The sequence below is a fragment of the Oncorhynchus mykiss genome, chromosome 29 (genome assembly GCF_057628025.1).
Source record: "Oncorhynchus mykiss isolate SJ-2025 chromosome 29, ASM5762802v1, whole genome shotgun sequence".
In the NCBI taxonomy this organism is placed as follows: domain Eukaryota; kingdom Metazoa; phylum Chordata; class Actinopteri; order Salmoniformes; family Salmonidae; genus Oncorhynchus; species Oncorhynchus mykiss.
Genome location: NC_143050.1, coordinates 1922501 through 1945000, shown reverse-complemented (window position 1 = coordinate 1945000; position 22500 = coordinate 1922501). Strand labels below are relative to the sequence as shown.

General features: G+C 46.8%; 1 protein-coding gene across 1 annotated transcript in view; it reads right to left on the bottom strand.

The window, feature by feature from the left end:
* LOC110516146 (glutamate metabotropic receptor 5a) overlaps window positions 1-22500 on the bottom strand; it is a 76837-nt gene that overhangs the window by 10469 nt on the left and 43868 nt on the right. Inside the window, exons 11-13 of the mRNA XM_036967732.2 lie at window positions 19584-19710; window positions 10081-10198; window positions 4081-4267 (exon numbers count right to left, since the gene is read on the bottom strand). Of these exons, the coding sequence (XP_036823627.2) occupies window positions 4081-4267; window positions 10081-10198; window positions 19584-19710 (432 nt within the window). The remainder of the gene's footprint in view (window positions 1-4080; window positions 4268-10080; window positions 10199-19583; window positions 19711-22500) is intronic.

Sequence of the window (22500 nt, the reverse complement as noted above, 5' to 3'; positions counted from 1 at the left end):
ACTGGCAGATCTGGAAGAGTCTGGTCGACTGGCAGATCTGGAAGAGTCTGGACGACTGGCAGATCTGGAAGAGTCTGGACGACTGGCAGATCTGGAAGAGTCTGGTCGACTGGCAGATCTGGAAGAGTCTGGTCGACTGGCAGATCTGGAAGAGTCTGGTCGACTGGCAGATCTGGAAGAGTCTGGTCGACTGGCAGATCTGGAAGAGTCTGGACGACTGACAGATCTGGAAGAGTCTGCACGACTGGCAGATCTGGAAGAGTCTGGTCGACTGGCAGATCTGGAAGAGTCTGGTCGACTGGCAGATCTGGAAGAGTCTGGTCGACTGGCAGATCTGGAAGAGTCTGGTTGACTGACAGCTCTGGCTGCTCCGTGCTGACTGGCTGCTCCATGCTGACTGGCAGCTCTGGCTGCTCCATGCTGACTGGCTGCTCCATGCTGACTGGCAGCTCTGGCTGCTCCATGCTGACTGGCTGCTCTGGCTGCTCCATGCTGACTGGCTGCTCCGGCTGCTCCATGCTGACTGGCTGCTCCATGCTGACTGGCGGCCCTGGCTGCTCCATGCTGACTGGCGGCCCTGGCTGCTCCATGCTGACTGGCGGCCCTGGCTGCTCCATGCTGACTGGCGGCTCTGGCTGCTCCATGCTAACTGGCAGCTCTGGCGGCTCCTTGCAGACTGGCAGCTCTGGCGGCTCCTTGCAGACTGGCAGCTTTGGCGGCATCCTGCAGAAAGGCAGCTCTGGCGGCTCCTTGCAGACTGGCAGCTCCTTGCAGACTGGCAGCTCCATGCAGACTGGCAGCTCCATGCAGACTGGCAGCTCCTTACAGACTGGCAGCTCCTTGCAGACTGGCAGCTCCTTGCAGACTGGCAGCTCCTTGCAGACTGGCAGCTCCTTGCAGACTGGCAGCTCCTTGCAAACTGGCAGCTCCTTGCAAACTGGCAGTTCCGAACAGGCGGGAGACTCCGGCAGCGCTGTAGAGGCGGAAAGCTCTGACAGCGCTAAACAGGCGGGAGACTCCGACAGCGCTGAAGAGGAGGGAGGCTCTGGCAGCGCTGGACAGGCGAGGCGCACTGTAGGCCTGATGCGTGGTGCTGGCACTGGTGGTACTGGGCCGAGGACACGCACAGGAAGCCTGGTGCGGGGAGCTGCTACCGGAGGGCTGGGGTGTGGAGGTGGTACTGGAAAAACCGGACCGTGCAGGCGCACTGGAGCTCTTGAGCACCGAGCCTGCCCAACCTTACCTGGTTGAATGCTCACGGTCGCCCTGCCAGTGCGGCGAGGTGGAATAGCCCGCACTGGACTATGCAGGCGAACCGGAGACACCGAGCGCAAGGCTGGTGCCATGTAAACCGGCCCAAGGAGACGCACTGGGGACCAGCTGCGTAGAGCCGGCTTCATGGCATTAGGCTCGACGCTCAATCTAGCCCGGCAGACACGCGGAGCTGGAATATACCGCACCGGGCCATGCACCCGCACTGGAGACACCGTGCGCACCACTGCATAACAAGGTGCCTGTCCGGTCTCTCTAGCCCCCCGGTAAGCACAGGGAGTCTGCCCAGGTCTCCTACCTGGCATAGCCATACTCCCTGTTAGCCCCCCCCAAGAAATTTTTGGGGTTGCCTCTCAGGCTTCCATCCGCGTCGCCGTGCTGCCTTCTCATACCAGCGCCTCTCTGCTTTCACCGCCTCCATTCTACGGTAACCTTCCTCGCACTGCTCCAGCGAATCCCAGGCGGGCTCCGACACTCTCCCTGGGTCGGCCGCCCACCTGTCGATCTCCTCCCAAGTAGTATACTCCATACTGTACTCCTCCTTGGGCTGTTCCTGTTGTTTCTTCTCCCGCTGCACCTTAGTGCGGCTACACTCCCCTGGTTTAGCCCAGGGTCCTCTCCCGTCGAGGATTTCCTCCCATGTCCAGAAATCCTTATTGCGCTTCTCCTCGCGCTGCTCCTGCCTGTTGACACGCTGCTTGGTCCTTTTGTGGTGGGTGATTCTGTAACGGTTTTCTTCTATCTCCTCCTCTGATGAAGAGGTAGAACAAGGATCGGACCAAAATGCAGCGTGTAGATTGCGATCCATGTTTTAATGAACAAACGTAAAACACGAATCAATGCAAACACTACAAAATAAAGAACGTGAATGAACGTAACGAAAACCTAAAACAGCCTATCTGGTGAAAAACACATAGACAGGAACAATCACCCACAAACACACAGTGAACCCCAGGCTACCTAAATATGGTTCCCAATCAGAGACAATGACGAACACCTGCCTCTGACTGAGAACCATATCAGGCTGAACATAGAAATAGACAAACAAGACATGAAACATAGAATGCCCACTCAGATCACACCCTGACCAATCAAAACATAGAAAATACAAAGTAAACTATGGTCAGGGCGTGACAATACCAGCTATATGGTTAGTCTGGAACAACAAAAAAAACAACACAGTCAGGATACCAGCTATACGGTTAGTCTGGAACAACAACAACAACAACACAGTCAGGATACCAGCTACACGGTTATTCTGGAACAACAACAACAACACAGTCAGGATACCAGCTGTACGGTTGGTCTGGAACAACAACAACAACACAGTCAGGATACCAGCTATATGGTTAGTCTGGAACAACAACAACAACAACACAGTCAGGATACCAGCTATATGGTTAGTCTGGAACAACAACAACAACACAGTCAGGATACCAGCTATATGGTTAGTATGGAACAACAACAACAACAACACAGTCAGGATACCAGCTGTACGGTTAGTCTGGAACAACAACAACAACACAGTCAGGATACCAGCTATATGGTTAGTCTGGAACAACAACAACAACAACACAGTCAGGATACCAGCTGTACGGTTAGTCTGGAACAACAACAACAACACAGTCAGGGTACCAGCTATACGGTTAGTCTGGAAAAACATCAACAACAACAACAACAACACAGTCAGGATACCAGCTACACGGTTAGTCTGGAAAAACAACAACACAGTCAGGATACCAGCTATACGGTTAGTCTGGAACAACAACAACACAGTCAGGATACCAGCTATAAGGTTAGTCTGGAACAACAACAACAACAACACAGTCAGGATACCAGCTATAAGGCTAGTCTGGAACAACAACAACACAGTCAGGATACCAGCTATAAGGCTAGTCTGGAAAAACATCAACACAGTCAGGATACCAGCTATACGGTTAGTCTGGAACAACAACAACACAGTCAGGATACGAGCTGTACGGTTAGTCTGGAACAACAACAACAACAACAACACAGTCAGGATACCAGCTATACGGTTAGTCTGGAACAACAACAACACAGTCAGGATACCAGCTATACGGTTAGTCTGGAACAACAACAACAACACAGTCAGGATACCAGCTATACGGTTAGTCTGGAAAAACAACAACACAGTCAGGATACCAGCTATACGGTTAGTCTGGAACAACAAAAACAACAACACAGTCAGGATACCAGCTGTACGGTTAGTCTGGAACAACAACAACAACACAGTCAGGATACCAGCTATACGGTTAGTCTGGAACAACAACAACAACACAGTCAGGATACCAGCTACACGGTTAGTCTGGAAAAACAATAACACAGTCAGGATACCAGCTATACGGTTAGTCTGGAACAACAACAACACAGTCAGGATACTAGCTATATGGTTAGTCTGGAACAACAACAACACAGTCAGGATACCAGCTATACGGTTAGTCTGGAACAACAACAACAACACAGTCAGGATACCAGCTATACGGTTAGTCTGGAACAACAACAACAACAACAACACAGTCAGGATACCAGCTATAAGGCTAGTCTGGAACAACAACAACAACAACACAGTCAGGATACCAGCTGTACGGTTAGTCTGGAACAACAACAACAACACAGTCAGGATACCAGCTATAAGGCTAGTCTGGAACAACAACAACAACACAGTCAGGATACCAGCTATAAGGCTAGTCTGGAAATACAACTGTAATACAGTCATTGGCATTGTGTGTGTGTGTGTGTGTGTGTGTGTGTGTGTGTGTGTGTGTGTGTGTGTGTGTGTGTGTGTACCTTAGTGACCAGGGCAGAGTAGCTCATGGCAGGGGACAGTCCTATCCCCAGTCTCTGTAGGTAGCAGTGTGCAGCGTGGGGCTTGGCGATGAGGCTGAAGGTACAGAGATAGCCCAGACAGATGCCAGCCAGGATGATGTAACACAGCTCTCTACTGCTCGACTTCACTACCGGGGTGTCATAGAACCTACACACACACACACACACACACACACACACACACACACACACACACACACACACACACACACACACACACACACACACACACACACACACACACACGATCAAATTGACATTCATATTAATGTTTACAGCATGCTAGACTATGCCAGCCCTCTCTGATCAAACATAGTTCTCTATAATGGGGAATAGGGTGCCAGTCCTCTCTGATCAAACATAGTTCCCTATATGGGGAATAGGGTGCCAGTCCTCTCTGATCAAACATAGTTCCCTATAAGAGGAATAGGGTGCCAGTCCTCTCTGATCAAACATAGTTCCCTATAATGGGGAATAGGGTGCCAGTCCTCTCTGATCAAACATAGTTCCCTATAATGGGGAATAGGGTGCCTGTTGGGTCAAAGCTTGATAAGTCTATGAGATCAACGTGGCATCCCAAATGGAACACTATTCTTTACTTCGTGACCTCTGACTCTTAACATTAGTGTTGACTTGAGGAACCTTGGAGATTCAAGAAACCCCTGGAGTCCCTCGAGGAACCAATGGAAGTCGATAGTTGATGTTTGGTTAGTTGAGGGGTTCTTGGAGGAACCTTTTTGATCTGGAAAGGTTCTGCCAGTGTGGCCAAAACGGTTCAGGCACCTTTAACCTCTAAGAGGTACGGGTCCAAAAGAAGTGGTCAAAAGAAGTGGTCCAAAAGAAGTGGTCCAAAAGAAGTGGTCTAAAAGAAGTGGTCAAAAGAAGTGGTCAAAAGAAGTGGTCAAAAGAAGTGTTCAACTAATCAAAATATATTTTATATTTGAGATTCTTTAAAGGAGCCACCCTTTGACTTGATGACAGCTTTGCACATTCTCTCAACCAGCTTCATGAGGTGAAATGGAATGCATTTCCTATTAACTTGTTATGGCTGCAATCCCCCTATCGGGATAAGTGTCATCAACAACCGCTGAATAGCATAGCGCTACATTCAATCAATATTACTACAAATATTTATATTCATGAAATCACAAGTGAAATATAGGAAAACACAGTTTAGCCTTTTGTTAATCCACCTGCCGTCTCAGATTTTGAAATGATGCTTTACAGCGAAAGCAATCCAAGCGTTTGTGTCAGTTTATCGATCGCTAGACAAAACATTAAGTACACTTAGCATCAGGTAGCTTGGTCACGAAAATCAGAAAAGCAATCAAATTAATTGTTTACCTTTGATCTTCGGATGTTTTCACTCACGAGACTCCCAGTTACACAATAAATTTTCCTTTTGTTCCATAAAGATTATTTTTATACCCAAAATACCTCCGTTTGTTTGGACCGTTATGTTCAGAAATCCACAGGAAAGAGCAGTCATGACAACGCAGACGAAAATTCCAAATAGTTTCCATAATGTCCACAGAAACATGTCAAATGTTTTTTATAATCAATCCTCAGGTTTAAAAAAATATATATAATCGATAATATATCAACCGCAAATGTCTTTCACAGTAGGAGAGGGAAAAGCAATACCTATCCAAACTCTGTTGCGCGAGCAAAACTCATGTGACCACTTGACGCGATGTTATCGTTCTGGCTCATTTTTCAAAATAAAAGCCTGAAACTATGTCTGAAGACTGTTGACACCTTGAGGGAGCGAAAGGAAAAGGAATCTGGTTAATATCCTTTTAAATCCAGCAAAGGGAGGCTATGGAACATGGAGTTTTCAAAATAGAAGCCACTTCCTGTTTTTAGTTTCCTCAGGGTTTCGCCTGCAATATCAGTTCTGTTCTACTCACAGACAATATTTTGACAGTTTTGGAAACTTTAGAGTGTTTTCTATCCAATACTAATACTAATATGCATATATTAGCAACTGAGACTGAGGAGCTGGCCGTTTACAATGGGCACCTTTTCATCCAAGCTACTCAATACTGCCCCTGCAGCCATAAAAAGTTAACAGGTGTGCCTGGTTAAAAGTTAATTTGTGGAATTTATTTCCTTCTTAATGCGTTTGAGCCAATCAGTTGTGTTGTGACAAGGTAGGGGTGGTATACAGAAGATAGACCTATTTGGTAAAAGACCAAGTCCATATTATGGCAAGAACAGCTCTTATACGCAAAGAGAAACGACAGTCCATCATTACTTTAAAACATGAAGGTCAGTCAATCCGTACAATTTTCAAGAACTTTGAAAGTTTCTTCAAGTGCAGTCCCAAAAACCATCAAGCGCTATGATGAAACTGGCTCTCATGAGGACCGTCACAGGAAAGGAAGACCCAGAGTTACCTCTGCTGCAGAGGATACGTTCATTAGAGTTACCAGCCTCAGATTGCAGCCCAAATAAATGCTTCACAGACACATCTCAACATCAACTGTTCAGAGGAGACTGTGTGAATCAGGCCGTCATGGTCGATTTGCTGCAGGAATCGACTACTAAAGTACACCAATAAGAAGAGACTTGCTTGGGCAAAGAAACACAAGCAATGGACATTAGATTGATGGAAATCTGTCCTTTGGTCAGATGAGTCCAAATTTGAGATTTTTGGTTTATTGTGAGACGCAGAGTAGGTTAATGGATGATCTCCGCATGTGTGGTTCCCACCGTGAAGCATGGAGGAGGAGGTGTGATGGTGTGGGGGTGCTTTGCTGGTGACACTGTCTATGATTTATTTAGAATTCAAGGCACACTTAACCAGCATGGCTACCACAGCATTCTGCAGCGATACGCCATCCCATCTGGTTTGCGCTTAGTGGGACTATCATTTGTTTTTCAACAGGACAATGACGCAACATATCTCCAGGTAGGCTGGACACATGACATTTTTAACAACGCTTTTTTCTGATAAAAACTTGTTCATTGCATCCGTCATGGAGCCCAGTTTCATAATATGACCATATGTCCCAGCTGTTTGCCGTAGTTTTGAAGTAATTACTAAAAAACAGGCCTTATTTTAGTGCATTTTTCACCCTGCCAGCTCCTATTAGTTCTATTGAGCACCGTGGCACCAACTCGCCTTCCGAACATTCTATTCCCAGCCCATTGTTCTATGTCACAATGCCTGCTTCACAATTGTTGCCCATGACACCTGCTCAAGTTGTTTAATAGTTAAAACGTAAACAACAAAATAATGACTCATGGAACTCTGAGGTCGTCCCATTGTTTCCTATAGGGGAAATGTAGGCATGTCTGTCTATTTTGCCAAATATCTCGCAATGTGTATATTTCGATTTTTTCAAGTCAGACGCCATTTTAATCATAAGAATCTCCTCTTTCTAATTACGCAAGTCTGGGCAGTGAGCCTGGTTGTCATCAAATGCTAGCCCCCAAATATTTTTTGCTCTTGGAACGCTGAGCTCCCCACATTGTTTTCCTATAGAGTGGCATGCCGGTCTATTTCGACAAATATCTCACAATGTGTATAATTAGATTTTTTTCAAGTTGGCCACTATTTTAAATCAGGAGAATCTCCTCTTTGTAATTATGTAAGTCTGGGCATCGAGCTCATTTGTCATCGATCACTAGACCAGAAGTAGTCAGAAGTTCTCATTTTTTCGATACTTTTTCACTACACCATCAAGGTGAGGATGTTTACTTTCTACACAAGTAATTTTTTTCCAGTTTCGTCGATTGGACGACAGATTGTAGAGGTAAAATAAAAAGGGATACATATTTTTGTGCCATTTAGGCCAAATGGAATTCTAAGCGTCTGTCACGCTGGTTTTAAAGATCGGGAGACAGGCGCAGGAATGCGTAATAGTTTTTATTTATTTATTATTTTTTGATTTACCCAAATTACAGCGCTGGGGACGAAGACCAAACAAACACGTATACAAAACACAGGGTAGAAACCCCCCCCCAAAAAAGAGCGAGGAGTACCTCGAATAAATAACACAAGCGCAGAATGATTATCACACGGGACGAGACCTGTAATCATCTGCACAATCCACAATGATACGAAAGCCAAAACACACAGCACACAGCACAACGGTACAACGGTACTCACGCAACCAACGTACACTGGAACAATGATCGACAGGACAATGGTGAACAAAGGGCAGACTTATACAATTACTAACCACTGGGAATAGGGACCAGGTGTGCGTAATGACAGATCCGGAGGGTTCCGTGACAGCATCACTCCAATCAAAACAAGCTCTGAGAACATTCGATTCCATTCAGTTGCTTTATGGGCTCGTGCTAATGTTCCAGCTTAGCCAACGTTCTTTTGCTGTTTTTTTCAGCCTTGGGTGAATTCTGACTCGTTCTATTGTCCCGCCTACTCCAGGCTGTGTAAGGGCTATTTGACCAAGAAGGAGAGTGATGGAGTGCTGCATCAGATGGCCTGGGTTCCACAATCACCTGACCTCAACCCAATTGAGATGGTTTGGGATGAGTTGGACCGCAGAGTGAAGGTAAAGCAGCCAAAAAGGGCTCAGGATATGTGGGATCTGCTTCAAGACGGTTGGAAAAGCAATCCAGGTGAAGCTGATTGAGAGAATACCAAGAGTGTGCAAGGCTGTCATCAAGGCAGCAGGTAGGGGTGGCAGGTAGCCTAGTGGTTAGAGCGTTGGGCCAGTAACCAAAAGGCTGCTAGGTTGAATCCCTGAGCTGACAAGGAACAAATCTGTTGTTCTGCCCCTGAACAAGGCAGTTAACCCACTGTTCCTAGACCAGTTAACCCACTGTTCCTAGACCAGTTAACCCACTGTTCCTAGACCAGTTAACCCACTGTTCCTAGACCAGTTAACCCACTGTTCCTAGACCAGTTAACCCACTGTTCCTAGACCAGTTAACCCACTATTCCTAGACCAGTTAACCCACTGTTCCTAGACCAGTTAACCCACTGTTCCTAGACCAGTTAACCCACTGTTCCTAGACCAGTTAATCCACTGTTCCTAGACCAGTTAACCCACTGTTCCTAGACCAGTTAACCCACTGTTGATAGACCAGTTAACCCACTGTTCCTAGACCAGTTAACCCACTGAACCTAGACCAGTTAACCCACTGTTCCTAGGCCGTCATTGTAAATAAGAATATGTTCTTAACTGACTTGCCTAGTTAAATAAAGGCTAATTATAAGGCAAAGGGTGGCTATTTTGAAGAATCTCAAATATATTTTGAATTGTTTAACACTTTTTTGGTTACTACATGAATCCATATGTGTTATTTCATAGTTTTGATGTCTTCACTACTATTCTACAATGTAGAACGTTGTAAAAAAAAAAAGGAAAAACCCTGGAATGAGTAGGTGTTCTAGAACCCTGGAATGAGTAGGTGTTCTAAAACCCTGGAATGAGTAGGTGTTCTAAAACCCTGGAATGAGTAGGTGTTCTAAAACCCTGGAATGAGTAGGTGTTCTATAACCCTGGAATGAGTAGGTGTTCTATAACCCTGGAATGAGTAGGTGTTCTAGAACCCTGGAATGAGTAGGTGTTCTAGAACCCTGGAATGAGTAGGTGTTCTAGAACCCTGGAATGAGTAGGTGTTCTAGAACCCTGGAATGAGTAGGTGTTCTAAAACCCTGGAATGAGTAGGTGTTCTAAAACCCTGGAATGAGTAGGTGTTCTAAAACCCTGGAATGAGTAGGTGTTCTAAAACCCTGGAATGAGTAGGTGTTCTAAAACCCTGGAATGAGTAGGTGTTCTAAAACCCTGGAATGACTAGGTGTTCTAGATCCCTGGAATGAGTAGGTGTTCTAGAACCCTGGAATGAGTAGGTGTTCTATAACCCTGGAATAAGTAGGTGTTCTAGAACCCTGGAATGACTAGGTGTTCTAACTTTTGACTGATACTGTATAAAGGGTACATGATGTCATTATATGTATAGATAGTCTGTAAGAGGTGTTACCTGATGAATATGGAGGTAACAAACAGAGTAGCCATGAGCCCCAGACAGGCAAACACCACTGCTGCTATGGGTTCAGGGTCTCCCCAACGCACATACTGCACCGGGATAGGCTCACAACCTGGAAACACACACACACACACACACACACACACACACACACACACACACACACACACACACACACACACACACACACAGTTATTAATATACTCAGGGTCTCCCCAACACACGTACTGCACCAGGATAGGCTCACAACCTGGAAACACACACACACACACACACACACACACACACACACACACACACACACACACACACACACACACACACACACACACACACACACACACACAGTTAGTAATATTCTCAGGGTCTCCCCAACACATGTACTGCACCGGGATAGGCTCACAACCTGGAAACACACACACACACACACATACACACACACACACACACACACACACACACACACACACACACACACACACACACACACACTGTTAATAATATTCTCAGGGTCCGCCCCTCAACGCACATTCTGCAGCATGTGTGAGCTCGTGCTTGTGTAGGTCACATGCTAAGTAGCTCAGCTGAGTCCAGGCCACACTAATACACTATTCTCTAATGGAATGGCTGCTGAGAGGGACCAACCCGAGTGATTAATCTGTGCTACATTCTCTCACACAATATGTGTGTGTGTGCGACCCAGGGCGGAAGGTAACCTAGCAGCTAGAGTGTAGTAACCCAGTAACCGAAATGTTGCTAGTTTGAATCCCCGAGCCGTCTAGGTGAATGTGTAGATCTGTCCTTGACAAAGGCACTTTAACTCAAAATTGCTCTATGGTCAATAATGGCTGATCCCTGGCAATGACCCCACAATGACCACACTCTCTGAGGGTGATGAGAGGAGGACGTGACAAAGAAATGTGTGAATCAGGACAAATATTTGACCATTGAGATTTTCAGAGTCCAATGGAGAAATCAAATCAAACATTATTAGTCACGTGCGCCAAATACAACAGGTGTAGACTTTACAGTGAAATGCTGAATACAACAAGTGTAGTAGACCTTACAGTGAAATGCTTAATACAACAGGTGTAGTAGACCTCACAGTGAAATGCTGAATACAACAGGTGTAGGTAGACCTTACAGTGAAATACTGAATACAACAGGTGTAGTAGACCTTACAGTGAAATGCTGAATACAACAGGTGTAGTAGACCTTACAGTGAAATGCTGAATACAACAAGTGTAGTAGACCTTACAGTGAAATGCTGAATACAACAGGTGTAGTAGATCTTACAGTGAAATGCTGAATACAACAGGCGTAGTAGACCTGACAGTGAAATGCTGAATACAACAGGTGTAGTAGACCTTACAGTGAAATGCTGAATACAACAGGTGTAGTAGACCTTACAGTGAAATGCTGAATACAACAAGTGTAGTAGACCTTACAGTGAAATGCTGAATACAACAGGTGTAGTAGACCTCACAGTGAAATGCTGAATACAACAGGTGTAGTAGACCTTACAGCGAAATGCTGAATACAACAGGTGTAGTAGACCTCACAGTGAAATGCTAACTTACAAGCCCTTAACCAACAGTGCAGAGTAAAAAAGTAAGAAAATAAGAATAGTAAAACCATAAATAGCAATAACAAAGCTATATACAAGGAGAACCGAGTCAATGTACTAGGGTAGGGGTAATGGCGGTAATATGTAGATAGGGGTAAAAGTGACTAGGAAATCAGGATAGATAATAAACAGAGTAACAGCAGCGTATGTGAAGAGTGTAAAACTGTGTGTGGCGTCAATATGCATGTGTGTACACGCCGTGCGTGTGTTGGAGTGTCAGTGTTAGTATGCGTGAGTGTGTGGGTAGAGTCCAGTGAGTGTGTGGGTAGAGTCCAGTGAGTGTGTGGGTAGAGTCCAGTAGAGTCCAGTGAGTGTGTGGGTAGAGTCCAGTGAGAGTGTGGGTAGAGTCCAGTGAGTGTGTGGGTAGAGTCCAGTGAGTGTGTGGGTAGAGTCCAGTGAGTGTGTGGGTAGAGTCCAGTGAGAGTGTGGGTAGAGTCCAGTGAGTGTGTGGGTAGAGTCCAGTGAGTGTGTGGGTAGAGTCCAGTGAGAGTGTGGGTAGAGTCCAGTGAGTGTGTGGGTAGAGTCCAGTGAGTGTGTGGGTAGAGTCCAGTGAGTGTGTGGGTAGTCCAGTAGAGTCCAGTGAGTGTGTGGGTAGAGTCCAGTAGAGTCCAGTGAGTGTATGGGTAGAGTCCAGTGAGAGTGTGGGTAGAGTCCAGTGAGTGTGTTGGTAGATTCCAGTGAGAGTGTGGGTAGAGTCCAGTGATGTACAGGGCCGTCCTCTGACAGCACCTGTTATAGAGGTCCTGGATGGCAGGTCCTGGATGGCAGGGAGCTCAGCCCCAGTGATGTACAGGGCCGTCCTCTGTAGCTCCTTACGATTGAGGACAGTGCAGTTGCGACGATGCGGCCAGTCAAGATGCTCTCAATGGTGCAGCTGTAGAACTTTTTGAGGATCTGAGGGGCCATGCCAAATCTTTTCAACCACCCGAGGGGGAAGAGGTGTTGTCGTGCCTCCTTCACATGTTGGTGTGTGTAAACCATGTTATGTCCTTGGTGATGTGGGTACAGAGGAACTTGAAGCTCTCACCAGCTCCACTACAGCCACGTCAATGTGGCGTGCTCGCCCCTTCGTTTCCTGTAGTCCACGATCAGCTCCTTTGTCTTGCTGACATTGAGTGAGAGGTTGTTGTTCTGCACCACACTGCCAGGTCTCTGATCTCCTCCCTGTAGACTGACTCATCGTTGAGGGAGAGGTTGTTGTTCTGGCACCACACTGCCAGGTCTCTGATCTCCTCCCTGTAGACTGACTCATCGTCGTTGCTGATCAGGCCGTCGTGTCGTCATCAAACTTGATGGTGTTGGAGTCGTGCATTGCCACACAGCTGTAGGGGTTATATACATGTATTCTATAGATAGGTTAGGGGTTATATATCTTTTGGGGTTAAATAAATATATAAGGTATAACTATATCTCATACAACTTTTGAAGTGAATGTCATGGCATCTTCAAGTGAGAAAAACACTCTTGAAAAGGGCCGGACAACGGATGTGAACATGGAAAAGATATTACATTCACGGTGGTAGGAGATAAAAATAATATTCTGTCATTGTTGATAGAGATTAAATAGGGAATCTGTCTGATATACATAAAGCTTGGTGGGAAAACACAGAGAATGTCTGACTCACTAATAAAGACACGATTGTCTTTAACTGTATTAGCCGAAGTGAGAAAACGAGATGATAACTTCCTACGTGATAATCAGGACATTACAGGAAGAGAAAGATTGTTTGAGGGCTCTTGTTGAACCAATAAAAACATTCAAAGGCGAAATTCAACAATTGCAATCTGTTCCCTGCTCGAGCTTCAAAACATCTGGTCAGAACTTCCTGGCTTTGAGTCAACAGATTCTGACAGCGGTGACGAACGATGTCTCAGGCCGACCAGAACACTGTTCAAGGAAGGAAAGTTAAACCTCCAGTGACAGTAATCATAAATCAGCATCTTCAAAACAGTTGGATGAACGGTCAAAGACTTTGAAGCATCCACGAGACGTGGGTATGAAGTCTTGGGACCATTTAAGGCGATATAAAAAAAAACCTCTATATTCTACATCCTTGTGATGGGTTACAGTTGTTCGCCTTTGTTTTGGATAACCATGAACATGGTGTATTTGAAGAAAAGGTTTATATCGCTGTGGGTGATGAAGAGAAAGATGTGGCCGATGGATGGAGAGCCATGATTTCCTTAAGGGTCCGACCAATGCCACCGCTAATTGGGAGGAGATAACTAAATGTGTCCAAAAGCTGAAAGAGACGTTTGTTGGATTTGAAGAAAGGTTTAGAACAGAGGTGGTTAGTCAAAGTGGGTGAAAATGCACTCAACTCCTCGAAAAATGGGTTAATCACACATCAGTTGATGCAATTCATACACGACGATTTGCTAAAAACTTTTGTTTCCACAACTACTGATTGAGAGAGACAAAGCTACGGAGACATCATCAACAGGCTGTCACGACTGAACAGAGACGTCAATCAACATAATAACCGGCTGTCATCAGAGTTGTGCAGGTTCCGAGTGAAACCAACAACATTATTTGTTCAACAGAAGAGAAACCTGGTGCATGTCATTATTGCGGGATTTCTGGTCACTGCCAACGAGAATGTCTGAGAAAAAAAAGTGTCCTTATGAGAAGTGGGGAATCAAAGGCCGTCTAAGAGAAAATGGAAACAGGACAACAGCGCTAACGACACAATGCTGATGCAGAAATGTAAGAAGCTCTCTCCGGCTCAGCAGCAGAGTTTTCTGGATGCCGTGGAGACATGCTTCTGCTGAACGAATACCGTTGTTGGTTTCACTCGGAACCTGCACAACTCTGATGACAGCCGGTTATTAAGTTGATTGTCGTCTCTGTCCATTCGTGACAGAGACATCAATGGTGATGTCGCCGTTCCTTTGTCTCTCCCAAATCATCGTGTATGGATTGCATCAACTGATGTGTGATTGCTCCATTTTTCGAGTAGTTGAGTGCACTTTCATCTTCCATGTTTTACGGCCCATCTCAGCTGGTGCACATATGAAATCGGATGGAATATATGTGAACATTATGATGAACACCTTTGCAGTAGATATTTTTTAGTAGATACGGGTGGTGAGGTCACTGTATTGCCCATATCTTATGCAAAACATATATGTCCTCAGTACACAGGCAAGAAGACGAGAGCAATGGGGGAGGGGGAGATAGATATGAAACAACCAAGGAGGTTGTGGCGTTGCAGGTGGGGGGGGGTTGGAGGGGAAGTAGGGAGACCACTCCTCTCCCATCGGTCCATCCTCTCCATCATCTGATCCATCGCTGACGTGTGATGAAGGACACGCTCCTCCATCGTGGGGAGAGGGGTGGTCGCTGCTCCATCGTGAGGAGAGGGGTGGTCGCTCCTCCATCGTGGGGAGAGGGGTGGTTGCTGCTCCATCGTGAGGAGAGGGGTGGTCGCTGCTCCATCGTGAGGAGAGGGGTGGTCGCTGCTCCATCGTGAGGAGAGGGGTGGTCGCTGCTCCATCGTGGGGAGAGGGGTGGTCGCTGCTCCATCGTGAGGAGAGGGGTGGTCGCTGCTCCATCGTGAGGAGAGGGGTGGTCGCTCCTCCATCGTGGGGAGAGGGGTGGTCGCTGCTCCATCGTGAGGAGAGGGGTGGTCGCTTCTCCATCGTGAGGAGAGGGGTGGTCGCTTCTCCTGCTGACTCCATAGTGGTGGTGCGGGCTTCTGTTACGGTGCGTAGAGTCAGGCGCAGAGAGCAGAGGATTCGGAAAAACACTTTATTTCCGTACAATCACCCTGCGCACAAAGAGGGTGACGCCGAACACAGGAGCACAACACTCCAAAAATGTACTACACAGGTACATACGCTGTACAGCGGACAATCCAAAAGACAGGAACACTCCTTGACTAAAAACAGCAAACAAGCACGAACACAGGCGGGCTAACTGAACTTATTATTCGTGACCTAATGCTTGTGTTTCTAGCTCCAACAGTGCAGTAATACCCAATGCTTGTGTTTCTAGCTCCAACAGTGCAGTAATACCTAATGCTTGTGTTTCTAGCTCCAACAGTGCAGTAATACCTATCAATACAATAGACACACAATCCAGAAAAGTAAAAATAAAGAAATTAAGAAATATCAGAAAGAGAAATGTCACTTAACCCTTAGTGTTCCAGGGTCACTGTTGATAATGTCTGACCGTGACTGTGACCTCACTCTCTGAGGGTGTCTCGGGGGAATTGAGGTATGCAACAACAACAAAAACATATCCATTTCATACACACTGTGTGAAACAGGACAAAATATATGTCTCATCTTGATTATAGTCGTGTGGTCGAGTGCTGCAAGGAAAGACCTAGTTAAGCTGCAGCTGGTGCAGAACAGAGCAGCACAGATTTACTCTTCATTGTAATCAGAGGGCTGATATAAATACCATTCGTGCCAGAGTTGAGGAGAGACTGACTGTATCACTTCTGCACTGACGTTGCGGTTAAAGTTCGTAAGGACACGCACTCATGTGTACAACATCTAAAGACCTGCATCACTATGCTGAGAGATTCCTGTATCTAAAAGGATTTGGGTGTTTTTGGAGTGTTTTTTTTGGGGGGGGGGGCCTATACTACACAGCGAGGATGAGGAAGTGATTTACTGTTTTGGGGTAAGTTTCTCTAAAACAGCATTCCGAGTGGTGCAGTGGTCTACGGCACTGCATCGTTGCTGGCCGCGACCGGAAGACCCACGGGGCGGTCGCACAATTGGTTTAGTGTCGTCCGGGTTAGGGGAGGGTTTGGCTGGCAGGGATGTTCTTGTCCCATCGCTCTATAGCGACTCCTGTGGTGGGCCGGCCGCAGTGCATGCTGACACGGTCGCCAGGTGTACAGTGTTTCCTCCGGCTTCCAGGTGAAGCGAGCATTGAGTCAAGAAGCAGTGCAGCTTGGCTGAGTCTTGTTTCGGAGGTGTGGTAGCAGAATCAGAATTAGTTAGGTAACAGAGATAAATAAGATGTTTTATCTTATTTATTGTCATTAGAATGTCTTCTTTTTAAATAATACTGTTGGCAGTTTGCAGTTATCCCTTCTCTGCTAGGGCTCAGTTACTTGGGGCCCAGAGAGGGGAGAGGTCAGGTTTGTCTTATCTGTGAATGTGTCTGTAACTATTCCTAAACCATGTGAAGGGATGGTGTGATTAATGTGGAACCAGTTAGTTGGCTCCACAATGTCTGTGTGCCAGTCACTCCTCTCCGTGAGCTTGTCCAGGAGGGGTTGTATTTTTGATGGGAGTGTCTAGAATTGATAATTGATATATGCCATTGGATGAGGTAATGTTTTGGTCCTAAGTGGTACCAAGAACAAGATAGGAACTTCGGTTAGGAGACCAAACTGAACGATAATTTGTAGCTAATGCTGTCTGGCTATGGGATACTAAAATATTTCATTGTGTAATGTTCCTGTAGATCTGTTATTCGTCATGTGAGTTGAGAGGTGTGTCTTGGCTATAAATGATACTAAGAACTGTTTTGTGCGTCACCTGAGTGGGTTGAGTCACTGATGTGATCGTCCTGTCTGGGTCCTGTCTGGGTTAATTTTCTCTTTCTCTCTTTCTTTCTCTCTCGCGGAGGACCTGAGCCCTAGGGCCATGCCTCAGGACTACCTGACATGATGACTCCTTGCTGTCCCCAGTCCACCTGGCCATGCTGCTGCTCCAGTTTCAACTGTTCTGCCTTATTATTATTGGACCATGCTGGTCATTTATGAACATTTGAAAATCTTGGCCATGTTCTGTTATAATCTCCACCCGGCACAGCCAGAAGAGGACTGGCCACCCCACATAGCCTGGTTCCTCTCTAGGTTTCCTCCTAGGTTTTGGCCTTTCTAGGGAGTTTTTCCTAGCCACCGTGCTTCTACACCTGCATTGCTTGCTGTTTGGGGTTTTAGGCTGGGTTTCTGTACAGCACTTTGAGATATCAGCTGATGTACGAAGGGCTATATAAATACATTTGATTTGATTTGATTAGATTTTTGTAAGCACTCTCAGTGAATTCAATTATAGATTAATCTGAGAGTCACAGGGCTATGGTGAAGCTCATATAATTAAAGATGAACTTTATGATAACTCTGACTTGTGTGTGGTTTGCTCTCTCATGATTTGGTAATACAGGACATTTCCACGACAGAGGACTCACGGCTTTCGACCTTCGCCTCTCCCGAGTCCGTACGGGAGTTGCAGCGATGAGACAAGACTGTAACTACCAATTAGATACCACAACAATTGAGGAGAAAAAAATGGTTACAAGTTTTATTTAATTGTATTTTTTTTTTTATCGCTAAAACGTGAAATCACAAAAAATATTATCTGGACCCTTCTATAACTGTCACGACTTCTACCAAAGTCGGTCCCTCTCCTTGTTCTGGCGATGCTCGGCGGTCGACGTCACCGGTCTTCTAGCCCTCATTGATCCATTTTTCATTTTCTATTGGTTTTGTCTTGTCTTCCTACACACCTGGTTCCGATCCCATTCATTATTATGTTGTGTATTTAACCCTCTCCTTGTTCTGGCGGTGCTCGGCGGTCGACGTCACCGGTCTTCTAGCCCTCATTGATCCATTTTTCATTTTCTATTGGTTTTGTCTTGTCTTCCTACACACCTGGTTCCGATCCCATTCATTATTATGTTGTGTATTTAACCCTCTGTTTGCCCTCATGTCCTTGTCAGAGCTTGTTGTTACGCTCGTGTTTTATGGATTGGTTCTTGTTCCCACATGTATTTTATTACGTACTTTGGTTATGTAGTTTTTGTTTTAAGTTATTAAACCATTATACCAAGTTTGATTCTCCTGTGCCTGACTTCCCTGCCATCTACACACACGACATGACAATAACACGCGAGATGTTGATGTGAACAAAAGAAAAGTCTCCTTTAATAAAGGCCCAGTGGCCCACACAATGAGGACGGATTCATACTGTGGAATTGTGAAAACGATGATAACGTCCTTTAAGTGTAAGAACTGTTTGAAAAGACTGTCTGAAATCTCTGACATGTTTTGGTAGGACGGAGTGTTGGCCTGCCTGGTGATTAGTTAATAGACCAATAAGAAAGAGAGCTCCAAACCTCTCAGCCAATAATAGTTTGTTCTCAGTTTTCCCCTCCCCACTCAGAACACTCACTGACAGTCCGAGCTGTTTTTGGTCATTTTCATGTAAAACAATCACAGTAAGGTACTTCATCGTTACCAATATTTGTTTTGATATTGAGATGAAAACATTGACCTTTAAACTAGACCGTTCAGCTGTTTGATTGGATGCCTTACATGTCATGTCGTCAGTAGGGTCACAGGCTCGGCAGGTGTGTGTCTGTGTGTGTGTGTGTGTGCACCTTGATCTGTGCCTTCTGGCAGGGTTCAGAGCAGACAGACTGTATAATGGTGGAGGCGTTAGCCCACATCTCTTCGTCGTCCATCCTCTGTCCTCCCTGGTCCCAGCTCCCCACATGGATATAACTGTACTGCTCCACGCCACCGCCACCGCCACCGCCACCGCCACCCAGACGTGTGCATGTGTGTGTTCGTACCTGTGTGTGTGTGTGTGTGTGTGTGTGTGTGTGTGTGTGTGTGTGTGTGTGTGTGTGTGTGTGTGTGTGTGTGCACCTTGATCTGTGCCTTCTGGCAGGGTTCAGAGCAGACACACTGTATAATGGTGGAGGCGTTAGCCCACATCTCTTCGTCGTCCATCCTCAGTCCTCCCTGGTCCCAGCTCCCCACATGGATATAGCTGTACTGCTCCACACCACCGCCACCGCCACCGCCACCGCCACCGCCACCGCCACCTCCACCCAGACGTGTGCATGTGTGTGTTCGTACCTGTGTGTGTGTGTGTGTGTGTGGGGGGGGTTGTGTACCTGTCAAGTCGTCGGTAGGCCAGGCCCCCAGGTCACAGGCGCGGCAGGTGTACTCATCAAACACAAACTCATTGTCTTTACAGGGAGTACAGGTCCAGCAGCAGCTGACCTCACCTTTACGGATCACCTGGGGACAGGTAGAGAGGAGAGATCAAACAGTGTTACAGATCACCTGGGGACAGGTAGAGATGAGAGATCAAACAGGGTGTTACGGATCACCTGGGGACAGGTAGAGAGGAGAGATCAAACAGGGTGTTACAGATCACCTGGGGACAGGTAGAGATGAGAGATCAAACAGGGTGTTACAGATCACCTGGGGACAGGTAGAGAGGAGAGATCAAACAGGGTGTTACGGATCACCTGGGGACAGGTAGAGAGGAGAGATCAAACAGGGTGTTAAGGATCACCTGGGGACAGGTAGAGAGGAGAGATCAAACAGGGTGCTACGGATCACCTGGTGACAAGTAGAGAGGAGAGATGAGTCAGGGTGTTATTGATCACCTGGGGACAGGTAGAGAGGAGAGATCAGTCAGGGTGTTACAGATCACCTGGGGACAGGTAGAGAGGAGAGATCAAACAGGGTGTTACAGATCACCTGGGGACAGGTAGAGAGGAGAGATCAAACAGTGTTACAGATCACCTGGGGACAGGTAGAGAGGAGAGATGAGTCAGGGTGTTACAGATCACCTGGGGACAGGTAGAGAGGAGAGATCAAACAGGGTGTTACAGATCACCTTGGGACAGGTAGAGAGGAGAGATCAAACAGTGTTACAGATCACCTGGGGACAGGTAGAGAGGAGAGATCAAACAGGGTGTTACAGATCACCTGGAGACAGGTAGAGAGGAGAGATCAAACAGTGTTACAGATCACCTGGGGACAGGTAGAGAGGAGAGATCAAACAGTGTTACAGATCACCTGGGGACAGGTAGAGAGGACAGATGAGTCAGGGTGTTACAGATCACCTGGGGACAGGTAGAGAGGAGAGATCAAACAGGGTGTTACAGATCACCTGGGGACAGGTAGAGAGGAGAGATCAAACAGGGTGTTACAGATCACCTGGGGACAGGTAGAGAGGAGAGATCAAACAGGGTGTTACAGATCACCTGGGGACAGGTAGAGAGGAGAGATCAAACAGTGTTACAGATCACCTGGGGACAGGTAGAGAGGAGAGATCAAACAGTGTTACAGATCACCTGGGGACAGGTAGAGAGGAGAGATCAAACAGTGTTACAGATCACCTGGGGACAGGTAGAGAGGAGAGATCAAACAGGGTGTTACAGATCACCTGGGGACAGGTAGAGAGGAGAGATCAAACAGGGTGTTACAGATCACCTGGGGACAGGTAGAGAGGAGAGATCAAACAGGGTGCTACGGATCACCTGGGGACAGGTAGAGAGGAGAGATCAAACAGGGTGTTACAGATCACCTGGGGACAGGTAGAGAGGAGAGATGAGTCAGGGTGTTACAGATCACCTGGGGACAGGTAGAGAGGAGAGATCAAACAGGGTGTTACAGATCACCTGGGGACAGGTAGAGAGGAGAGATCAAACAGTGTTACAGATCACCTGGGGACAGGTAGAGAGGAGAGATCAAACAGTGTTACAGATCACCTGGGGACAGGTAGAGAGGAGAGATTAGTCAGGGTGTTACAGATCACCTGGGGACAGGTAGAGAGGAGAGATCAAACAGGGTGTTACAGATCACCTGGGGACAGGTAGAGAGGAGAGATCAAACAGTGTTACAGATCACCTGGGGACAGGTAGAGAGGACAGATGAGTCAGGGTGTTACAGATCACCTGGGGACAGGTAGAGAGGAGAGATCAAACAGGGTGTTACAGATCACCTGGGGACAGGTAGAGAGGAGAGATCAAACAGGGTGTTACAGATCACCTGGGGACAGGTAGAGAGGAGAGATCAAACAGGGTGTTACAGATCACCTGGGGACAGGTAGAGAGGAGAGATCAAACAGTGTTACAGATCACCTGGGGACAGGTAGAGAGGAGAGATCAAACAGGGTGTTACAGATCACCTGGGGACAGGTAGAGAGGAGAGATCAAACAGTGTTACAGATCACCTGGGGACAGGTAGAGAGGAGAGATCAAACAGGGTGTTACAGATCACCTGGGGACAGGTAGAGAGGAGAGATCAAACAGTGTTACAGATCACCTGGGGACAGGTAGAGAGGAGAGATCAAACAGTGTTACAGATCACCTGGGGACAGGTAGAGAGGAGAGATCAAACAGTGTTACAGATCACCTGGGGACAGGTAGAGAGGAGAGATCAAACAGGGTGTTACAGATCACCTGGGGACAGGTAGAGAGGAGAGATCAAACAGGGTGTTACAGAACACCTGGGGACAGGTAGAGAGGAGAGATCAAACAGGGTGTTACGGATCACCTGGGGACAGGTAGAGAGGAGAGATCAAACAGGGTGTTACAGATCACCTGGGGACAGGTAGAGAGGAGAGATCAAACAGGGTGTTACAGATCACCTGGGGACAGGTAGAGAGGACAGATGAGTCAGGGTGTTACAGATCACCTGGGGACAGGTAGAGAGGAGAGATCAAACAGGGTGTGACAGATCACCTGGGGACAGGTAGAGAGGAGAGATCAAACAGGGTGTTACAGATCACCTGGGGACAGGTAGAGAGGAGAGATCAAACAGTGTTACAGATCACCTGGGGACAGGTAGAGAGGAGAGATCAAACAGGGTGTTACAGATCACCTGGGGACAGGTAGAGAGGAGAGATCAAACAGTGTTACAGATCACCTGGGGACAGGTAGAGAGGAGAGATCAAACAGTGTTACAGATCACCTGGGGACAGGTAGAGAGGAGAGATCAAACAGGGTGTTACAGATCACCTGGGGACAGGTAGAGAGGAGAGATCAAACAGTGTTACAGATCACCTGGGGACAG